Here is a 10,737-nt window from a genome sequence, read left to right on the forward strand (position 1 = left end):
CCCATCCCCAAATCCTCCCAAACCCATCCCAAACCCATCCCCATCCCCATCCCCAAACCCATCCCCAAACCCATCCCATCCCCAACCCCATCCCCAAACCCATCCCCAAACCCATCGCCATCCCCATCCCCATCCCCAAACCCATCCCCAACCCCATCCCCAAACCCATCCCCATCCCCAAACCCATCCCCAAACCCATCCCCAAACCCATCACCAAACCCCATCCCAAACCCATCCCCATCCCCATCCCCAAACCCATCCCCAAACCCATCCCATCCCAATCCCCAAACCCATCCCCAAATCCATCCCCATCCCCAAACCCATCCCCAAACCCATCCCCAAACCCCATCCCAAACCCATCCCCATCCCCAAACCCATCCCATCCCCAACCCCATCCCCACCCCATCCCCAATCCCATCCCCAAACCCATCCCCAAACCCATCCCCAAACCCACCCCCAAACCCACCCCATCCCCAAACCCATCCCCAAACTGACCCCCAAATACATCCCCAAACCTCCCCAAACCCATCCCCATCCCCAAACCATCCCCATCCCCAAACCCATCCCCATCCCCAAACCCATCCCCAAACCCATCCCCATCCCCAAACCCACCCCCAAACCCATCCCCAAACCCATCCCCATCCCCAAACCCATCCCCATCCCCAAACCCATCCCCATCCCCAAACCCATTCCCAAACGCATCCCCAAACCCATCCCCATCCCCAAACCCATCCCCAAACCCATCCCCATCCCCAAACCCATCCCCAAACCCATCCCCAAACCCATCCCCATTCCCAAACACATCCCCAAACCCATCCCCAAACCCATCCCCAAACCCATCCCCATCCCCAAACCCATCCCCAAACCAATCCCCAAACCCATCCCCAAACCCATCCCCAAACCCATCACCAAACCCATCCCAAACCCATCCCCAAACCCATCCCCAAACCCATCCCAAACCCATCCCGAAACCCCATCCCAAACCCATCCCCAATCCCATCCCAAACCCATCCCCAAACCCATCCCCAAACCCATCCCCAAACCCCATCCCATCCCCAAACCCATCCCCAACCCATCCCCAAACCCATCCCCAAACCCATCCCCAAACCCACACCCAAACCTCCCCAAACCAATCCCCATCCCCAAACCCATCCCCATCCCCATTCCCAAACCCATCCCCACCCCCAAACCCATCCCCAAACCCACCCCCAAACCCACGCCCATCCCCAAACCCATCCCCAAACCCATCCCCATCCCCAAACCCATCCCCAAACCCATCCCCATCGCCAAACTCATCCCCAAGCCCATCCGCAATACCATCCCCATCCCCAAACCCATCCCCATCCCAAACCCATCCCCAAACCCATCTCCAAACCCATCCCCATCCCAAACCATCCCCAAACCCATCCCCATCCCCAAACCCATCCCCATCCCCAAACCCATCCCCATACCCAAACCCATCCCAAACCCATCCCCAAACCCATCCCCATCCCCAAACCCATCCCCAAACCCATCCCCATCCCAAACCCATCCCCAAACCCATCCCCAAAACCATCCCAAACCCATCCCCAAACCGTCCCAAACCCATCCCCAAACCCATCCCCAAACCCATCCCCATCCCCAAACCCATCCCCAAACCCATCCCCAATCCCCAAACCATCCCAAAACCCATCCCCAAAACCCATCCCCAAACCCATCCCCATCCCCAAACCCATCCCAAACCCATCCCCAAACACATCCCAAACCCATCCCCATCCCCAAACCCATCCAAACCCATCCCCATCCCCAAACCCATCCCCAAACCCATCCCAAACCCATCCCAAAACCCATCCCCATCCCAAACCCTACCCAAACCCATCCCCATCCCCAACCCATCCCCATCCCATCCCCAAACCAATTCCCATCCAAACCCATCCCCAAAACCCATCCCATCCCCAACCAAACCCATCCCCAAAACCCATTCCCATCCCCAAACCCATCCAAACCCATCCCCACCCCATCCCCAAACCCATCCCCAAACCCATCCCAAACCCATCCCCAAACCCATCCCCAAACCCATCCGCATCCCAAACCCATCCCCAAACCCATCCCCAAACCAATCCCCATCCCCAACCCATGCCCAAACCCATCCCCATCCCCAAACCCATCCCAAACCCATCCCCATCCCCAAACCCATCCCCATCACAAAACCCATCCCAAACGCATCCCCATCCAAAAAACCCATCCCCAAACCCATCCCAAACCCATCCCCAAACCCATCCCAAACCCATCCCCAAACCCATCCCCATCCCCAAACCCATCCCCAAACCCATCCCCAAACCCATCCCAAACCCATCCCAAACCCATCCCCAAACCCATCCCCATCCCAAACCCTACCCAAACCCATCCCCATCCCCAAACCCATCCCCATCCCCAAACCCATCCCATCCCCAAACCCATCCCAAACCCATCCCCAAACCCATCCCCAAACCCATCCCCATCCCCAAACCCCATCCCCATCCCCAAACCCATCCCAAACCCATCCCCAACCCAATCCCCAAACCCATCCCCAAACCCATCCCAAACCCATCCCCAAACCCATCCCCAAACCCATCCACATCCCATCCCCATCCCCAAACCCATCCCCAAACCCATCCCCATCCCCAAACCCATCCCCAAACTCATCCCCAAACCAATCCCCATCCCCAACCCATGCCCAAACCCATCCCCATCCCCAAACCCATCCCAAACCCATCCCCATCCCCAAACCCATCCCCAAACCCATCCCCATCCCCAAACCCATCCCCAAACCCATCCCCATCCCAAACCCATCCCCATCCCCAAACCCATCCCCAAACCCATCCCCAAACTCATCCCCATCCCCAAACTCATCCCAAACCCATCCCCATCCCCAAACCCATCCCCAAACCCATCCGCATCCTCAAACCCATCCCCAAACCCATCCCCAAACCCATCCCCATCCCAAACCCATCCCCATCCCCAAACCCCATCCCCAAACCCATCCCCAAACCCATCCCCAAACCCATCCCCAAACCCATTCCCCATCCCCAAACCCATCCCCAAACGCATCCCCATCCCCAACTATCCCAAACCCATCCCAAACCCATCCCCAAACTCATCCCAAACCCATCCCCAAACCCATCCCCAAACCCATCCCAAACCCATCCCCAAACCCATCCCCAAACCCATCCCAAACCCATCCCAAACCCATCCCAAACCCATCCCCAAACCCATCCCCAAACCTCCCCAAATCATCCCATCAACACAATAATCCCAAACCCATCCCCAAACCGTCCCAAACCCATCCAAAAAACCCATCCCCAAACCCATCCCCAAACCGATCCCAAACCCATCCCCAAACCCATCCCAAACCCATCCCCAAACCCATCCCCAAACCCATCCCAAACCCATCCCCAAACCCTACCCAAACCCATCCCCAAACCCATCCCCATCCCAAACCCTACCCAAACCCATCCCCATCCCCAAACCCATCCCCATCCCCAAACCCACCCCATCCCCAAACCCATCCCAAACCCATCCCCAAACCCATCCCCAAACCCATCCCCATCCCCATCCCCAAACCCCATCCCCAAACCCAAACCCATCCCCAAACCCATCCCCAAACCCATCCCAAACCCATCCCCAAACCCATCCCCATCCCAAACCCTACCCAAACCCATCCCCATCCCCAAACCCATCCCCATCCCCAAACCCACCCCATCCCCAAACCCATCCCAAACCCATCCCCAAACCCATCCCCATCCCCAAACCCATCCCCAAACCCCATCCCCATCCCCAACCCATCCCAAACACATCCCCAACCCCATCCCCAAACCCATCCAAAACCCATCCTAAACCCATCCCCAACCCATCCCCAAACCCATCCACATCCCAAACCCATCCCCATCCCCAAACCCATCCCCAAACCCATCCCCATCCCCAACCCATCCCCAAACCCATCCCCAAACCCATCCCCAAACCAATCCCCATCCCCAACCCATGCCCAAACCCATGCCCAAACCCATCCCAACCCATCCCCACCCCCAAACCCATCCCCAAACCCATCCCCAAACCCATCCCCAAACCCATCCCCATCCCCAAACCCATCCCAAACCCATCCCCAAACCCATCCCCAAACCCATCCCCATACCCATCCCCATACCCATCCCGAACCCATCCCCATCCCCAAACCCATCCCCAAACCCATCCCCAAACCCATCCCCAAACCCATCCCCAAACTCATCCCCATCCCCAAACTCATCCCAAACCCATCCCCATCCCCAAACCCATCCCCAAACCCATCCGCATCCCCAAACCCATCCCCAAACCCATCCCCAAACCCATCCCCATCCCAAACCCATCCCCATCCCCAAACCCCATCCCCAAACCCATCCCCAAACCCATCCCCAAACCCATCCCCAAACCCATCCCCATCCCCAAACTGTCCCAAACCCATCCCCAAACCCATCCCAAACCCATCCCCAAACCCATCCCAAACCCATCCCCAAACCCATCCCCAAACCCATCCCCAAACCCCATCCCCAACCCCATCCCCAAACCCATCCCCAAACCATCCCAAACCCATCCCCAAACCCATCCCCAAACCCATCCACATCCCAAACCCATCCCCATCCCCAAACCCATCCCCAAACCCATCCCCATCCCCAAACTGTCCCAAACCCATCCCCAAACCCATCCCAACCCATCCCCAAACCCATCCCAAACCCATCCCCAAACCCATCCCCAAAACCCATCCCCAAACCCCCTCCCCAACCCCCATCCCCAAACCCATCCCCAAACCCCATCCCCAAACCCCTCCCAAACCCATCCCCAAACCCATCCCAAACCCATCCCCAAACCCATCCCACCATCCCCAAACCCATCCCCAAAACCCATCCCCAAACCCATCCCAAACCCATCCCAAACCCATCCCAAACCCATCCACATCCCCAAACCCTACCCATCCCCAAACCCATCCCAAACCCATCCCAAACCCATCCCCAAACCCATCCCCAAACCCATCCCCAAACCCCATCCCCAAACCTCCCCAAAACCATCCCAAACCTCCCCAAATCATCCCATCAACACAATAATCCCAAACCATTCCCAAACCACCCCTTTGGGATGATTGTGTTGAAGGGGTGGTTTGGGATGAATGTTGCCTGCTCCTCTCACTGTGAATATTTTTATGTCACTGCTATCCCTGGTATTCTATCTAATCTGTGCCCGAAAGCTGACACAAAGTATTTAGTAAACCTGCCATTTCCTGATTTCCAATGACAATATCACTTGTGTTTGTTATTAAGATTTCTCTCAGCAAACATCTTTCTCTCAACGTTGTCCTTGAATTTCCCCTCAATCTCCCTCCCTCATCCCCATTTCCCCTCAATCTCCCCCTCCTCATTCCCATTTCCCCTCAATCTCCTGCTCCTCATCCCCATTTCCCCTCAATCTCCCCCCTCCTCATCCCCATTTCCCCTCAATCTCCCTCATCCCCATTTCCCCTCAATCTCCCCCCTCCTCATCCCCATTTCCCCTCAATCGCCCCCTCCTCATCTCCATTTCCCCTCAATCTCCCCCCTCCTCATCCCCATTTCCCCTCAATCTTCCCCCTCCTCATCCCCATTTCCCCTCAATCTCCCCCTCCTCATCCCCATTTCCCCTCAATCTCCCCCCTCCTCATCCCCATTTCCCCTCAATCTTCCCCCTCCTCATCCCCATTTCCCCTCAATCTCCCCCTCCTCATCCCCATTTCCCCTCAATCTCACCACTCCTCATCCCCATTCCCTCACAACCTCCCTCCCACGTTCCCTCCTCTCTCAATCTCTCCCCCAATCCCTGTACGTTGATCTCATTCGTTCCTTTGAATCTTTCTCTGGCTGTGCAAATCTCTTTTTCCTGGCATTCCATAAAAACCTTTCCATTAGTTTGATGGCCTCTCTATTGTGGCCATCACTAGTTCCTTGTCCAACTTGAGCTCTTTAGGATTAAGTCCAGGTCACATATTGCACCAAATATGATTTTTTGAAAACACTCCCACTTTTCAGTTCTAATTTTATCCGTTAGTATCTTGTGGTATTAATGACTTAGCACCATTTCCCCGCACCCTTGCACATTGTTTACATCCAATACCCTGTTGAACTGCTCGATTGAAGCTGCCTCCACTACACTTCCAGGCCGCACATTCCAGACCCCAACCACTCGCTGTGTGAAAAGGATTTTTCTCACATCACGGCCGGGAATCTCGGTTTGGAGATTTATTCCCACCGGAGCTGAATGACACCTGGTTTGTGCTCACGCTGGGAATCCCGCTATGCGGACGCCATTTTGAACGGGCAGCCCGATAACGAGGTCCCACGATTGCACTCCCCCCAGAATGCAATTCAGCCCCCCCCACTGGGGTTTTCTGGGTCACCCCCCCTCCCCTCCCCCACCCCCCCATCCCAACCAAGTATGGGAATGACGTGACACTCCCCACAACTCTACCCCTGGAGGCCCCTCCATCACTCACCCCTGGAGGCCCCTCCCCATCACCCACCCATGGAGGCCCCTCCCCCATCACCCACCCCTGGAGGCCCCTCCCCATCACCCACCCTGGAGGCCCCTCCCATCACCCACCCTGAGGCCCCTCCCCCATCACCCACCCCTGGAAGCCCCTCCCATCACCCACCCTGAGGCCCCTCCCCCATCACCCACCCCTGGAGGCCCCTCCCCATCACCCACCCTGGAGGCCCCTCCCCCATCACCCACCCCTGGAGGCCCCTCCCCATCACCCACCCTGGAGGCCCCTCCCCAATCACCCACCCCGGAGGCCCCTCCCCATCACCCACCCTGAGGCCCTTCCTCCATCATCCACCCATGGAGGCCCCTCCCCCATCACCCACCCTGAGGCCCCTCCCCATCACCCACCCCTGGAGGCACCTCCCCCATCACCCACCCCTGGAGGCCCCTCCCCCATCACCCACCCTGGAGGCCCCTCCCCCATCACCCACCCTGGAGGCCCCTCCCCCATCACCCACCCTGGAGGCCCCTCCCCAATCACCCACCCCTGGAGGCCCCTCCCCCATCACCCACCCTGGAGGCCCCTCCCCCATCACCCACCCCTGGAGGCCCCTCCCCCATCACCCACCCCTGGAGGCCCCTCCCCATCACCAACCCTGGAGGCCCCTCCCCCATCACCCACCCCTGGAGGCCCCTCCCCCATCACCCACCCATGGAGGCCCCTCCCCATCACACAGCCCAACCCCTGGAGGCTCCTCCCTATCACACAGCCCCACCCATGGAGGCCCCTCCCCATCTGACAGACCCACCCCTGGAGGCCCCTCCCCATCACACAGCCCCACCCCTGGAGGCCCCTCCCCTATCACATAGCCCCACCCCTGGAGGCCCCTCCCCCACCACACAGCCCCACCCCTGGAGTCTCCTCCCCATCACACAGCCCCACCCATGGAGGCCCCTCCCCATCTGACAGACCCACCCCTGGAGGCCCCTTCCCATCACACAGCCCCACCCCTGGAGGCCCCTCCCCCACCACACAGCCCCACCCCTGGAGTCTCCTCCCCATCACACAGCCCCACCCATGGAGGCCCCTCCCCATCTGACAGACCCACCCCTGGAGGCCCCTTCCCATCACACAGCCCCACCCCTGGAGGCCCCTCCCCATCACACAGCCCCACCCCTGGAGGCCCCTCCCCATCACACAGCCCCACCCCTGGAGGCCCCTCCCCTATCACATAGCCCCACCCCTGGAGGCCCCTCCCCATCACACAGCCCCACCCCTGGAGGCCCCTCCCCTCTAACACCGCCCCACCCCTGGAGGCCCCTCCCCTATCACACAGCCCCACCCCTGGAGGCCCCTCCCCATCACATAGCCCCACCCCTGGAGGCCCCTCCCCTCTCACACAGCCCCACCCCTGGAGGCCCCTCCCCTCTAACACCGCCCCACCCCTGGAGGCCCCTCCCCCATCACACAGCCCCACCCCTGGAGGCCCCTCCCCTCTCACACTGCCCCACCCCTGGAGGCCCCTCCCCCTGCCCGTACTGCCCACCTGATAGTCGAGCATCAGTAGGAGTGTGCACCTCACACTGACATCTCCCGGCCTCTTCACCTGGAACCCATCTGTCTCCTGGGTTGTGGGTGTGCGATGCCACTGCAAGAAAAGAGACAGAGCTCAAATTATTCCCGGACTGTTATAAACAGGCCATCCATTAACCCAACAACTGCTCCCCAATCTTCCCAGGCTCTGGGTGGGCGAACGACAGTCCTTCATACACACGATGGGAATGGGTAGTAGACAATCGACCACAGGGGGCTTCACAGGTCCGCAGGGGAAACAGGGTCAGTATTCGGAAGCGGAAACCCTGTTTCCTGCTCCTTGTGAATTCCTGTCCTGAAGTTAGCAGCTGTGGATTTAACCCACCCCCGGAGAATGAACTGGGCTGGGAGGTGGATTAACCATCTCGTGAGGTAGGCCATCACCCTAACCTGACACAAAGGCACCAGCAACAGCATCTCGTCACCGTGGCTTCATTTTCAGACACGGTAGCTCAGCAAGGTCCCTTCCCTCAAGAGCACGTCCAATATCCTTCTCAAATCATTGACCTTCTCCGCAATCACTGCCCTCCTGGTCAACAGGGTCCAGGTCACTACCACTTGCTGGGTAAAAACGTTCTTCCTCATATTATCCCCCCCCCCCCCCCTCCCACCACTGAACAACTCTCACCCGAAACCCTGAGCCCCCTGATCCTTGAACCAGCAGCGACTGAGAACAAGAGTGTGTTGAAGGATATCGGACAATAAGCTACACCGATGGAGTCCAAATCTCACGGTGTTTCCCAGCAGGAATTATCATCCCATTTACCCCTGAGAGATATATCAGGTCACCTTAGTTAAAGAGGGAGGGAGAAGTGAGGAGGTGGATAGTGAGGCAAGTGTGTCCTGGGGTTAATTCCAAAAAGAGAATGAGAGTTTGAAATCTGAAGTGGGGACAGGACAGAAGAGTGAGAAATTCCATGTCACCTCCACCAGGTGATTGTCCGGCCCGTACAGATCCTTGTCCAACTCAATAACCAGACTCTTGAAGAAGGACGAGAATTTCCTCTTCTGTTTACCAGGCTGAAACACAAAATATATTCACAATTAATCAAAACCTGCATCAGAGAGCAGCAAATACAGGTTAGTCCTGAGGGAGTGCCGCACTGTCAGAGGGTCAGTACTGAGGGAGCGCCGCACTGTCAGAGGGTCAGTACTGAGGGAGTGCCGCACTGTCAGAGGGTCAGTACTGAGAGAGTGCCGCACTGTCAGAGGGTCAGTACTGAGGGAGTGCTGCACTGTCAGAGGGTCAGTACTGAGGGAGTGCCGCTCTGTCAGAGAGTCAGTACTGAGGGAGTGCTGCACTGTCAGAGGGTCAGTACTGAGGGAGTGCTGCACTGTCAGAGGGTCAGTACTGAGGGAGTGCTGCACTGTCAGAGGGTCAGTACTGAGGGAGTGCCGCACTGTCAGAGGGTTAATGCTGAGGGAGTGCCGCACTGTCAGAGGGTCAGTACTGAGAGAGTGCCGCACTGTCAGAGGGTCAGTACTGAGGCAGTGCCGCTCTGTCAGAGGGTCAGTACTGAGGGAGTGCTGCACTGTCAGAGGGTCAGTACTGAGGGAGTGCCGCACTGTCAGAGGGTCAGTACTGAGGGAGTGCCGCACTGTCAGAGGGTCAGTACTGAGGCAGTGCCGCTCTGTCAGAGGGTCAGTACTGAGGGAGTGCTGCACTGTCATAGGGTCAGTACTGAGGGAGTGCCGCACTGTCAGAGGGTCAGTACTGAGGGAGTGTCGCACTGTCAGAGGGTCAGTACTGAGAGAGTGCCGCACTGTCAGAGGGTCAGTACCGAGGGAGTGCCGCACTGTCAGAGGGTCAGTACTGAGGGAGTGCTGCACTGTCAGAGGGTCAGTCCTGAGGGAGTGCTGCACTGTCAGAGGGTCAGTGCTGAGGGACTGCCGCACTGTCAGAGGGTCAGTACTGAGGGAGTGCTGGACTGTCAGAGGGTCAGTACTGAGGGAGTGCTGGACTGTCAGAGGGTGAGCACTGAGGGAGTGCTGCACTGTCAGAGGGTCAGTACTGAGGGAGCGCTGCACTGTCAGACGGTCAGTACTGAGGGAGTGCTGCACTGTCAGAGGGTCAGTACTGAGGGAGTGCCGCTCTGTCAGAGAGTCAGTACTGAGGGAGTGCTGCACTGTCAGAGGGTTAATGCTGAGGGAGTGCCGCACTGTCAGAGGGTCAGTACTGAGGGAGCGCCGCACTGTCAGAGGGTCAGTACTGAGGCAGTGCCGCTCTGTCAGAGGGTCAGTACTGAGGGAGTGCTGCACTGTCATAGGGTCAGTACTGAGGGAGTGCCGCACTGTCAGAGGGTCAGTACTGAGGGAGTGCCGCACTGTCAGAGGGTCAGTACTGAGGGAGTGCCGCAGTGTCAGAGGGTAGTACTGAGGGAGCGCTGTACTGTCAGAGGGTCAGTACTGAGGGAGTGCCGCACTGTCAGAGGGTCAGTACTGAGGGAGTGGCGCACTGTCAGAGGGTCAGTACTGAGGGAGTGCCGCAGTGTCAGAGGGTAGTACTGAGGGAGCGCTGTACTGTCAGAGGGTCAGTACTGAGGGAGCGCCGCTCTGTCAGAGGGTCAGTACTGAGGGAGTGCTGCACTGTCAGAGAGTCAGTACTGAGGGAGTGCCGCACTATCAGAGGGTCAGTACTGAGG

The 10,737-nt window shown here is 58.4% G+C and overlaps 1 protein-coding gene across 1 annotated transcript in view; it reads right to left on the bottom strand.

Annotated features, from left to right (window-relative positions):
- LOC119972188 (SWI/SNF-related matrix-associated actin-dependent regulator of chromatin subfamily D member 3) overlaps positions 1-9,133 on the bottom strand; it is a 50,570-nt gene extending 41,437 nt beyond the window's left edge. The window contains exons 1-2 of the mRNA XM_038808521.1: positions 9,020-9,133; positions 8,049-8,150 (exon numbers count right to left, since the gene is read on the bottom strand). Of these exons, the coding sequence (XP_038664449.1) occupies positions 8,049-8,063 (15 nt within the window). The 5' untranslated portion in view covers positions 8,064-8,150; positions 9,020-9,133. The remainder of the gene's footprint in view (positions 1-8,048; positions 8,151-9,019) is intronic.
- Between the last annotated feature and the right edge of the window lie 1,604 nt (positions 9,134-10,737).

This window comes from Scyliorhinus canicula, chromosome 10, assembly GCF_902713615.1.
Source record: "Scyliorhinus canicula chromosome 10, sScyCan1.1, whole genome shotgun sequence".
Lineage (NCBI taxonomy): Eukaryota > Metazoa > Chordata > Chondrichthyes > Carcharhiniformes > Scyliorhinidae > Scyliorhinus > Scyliorhinus canicula.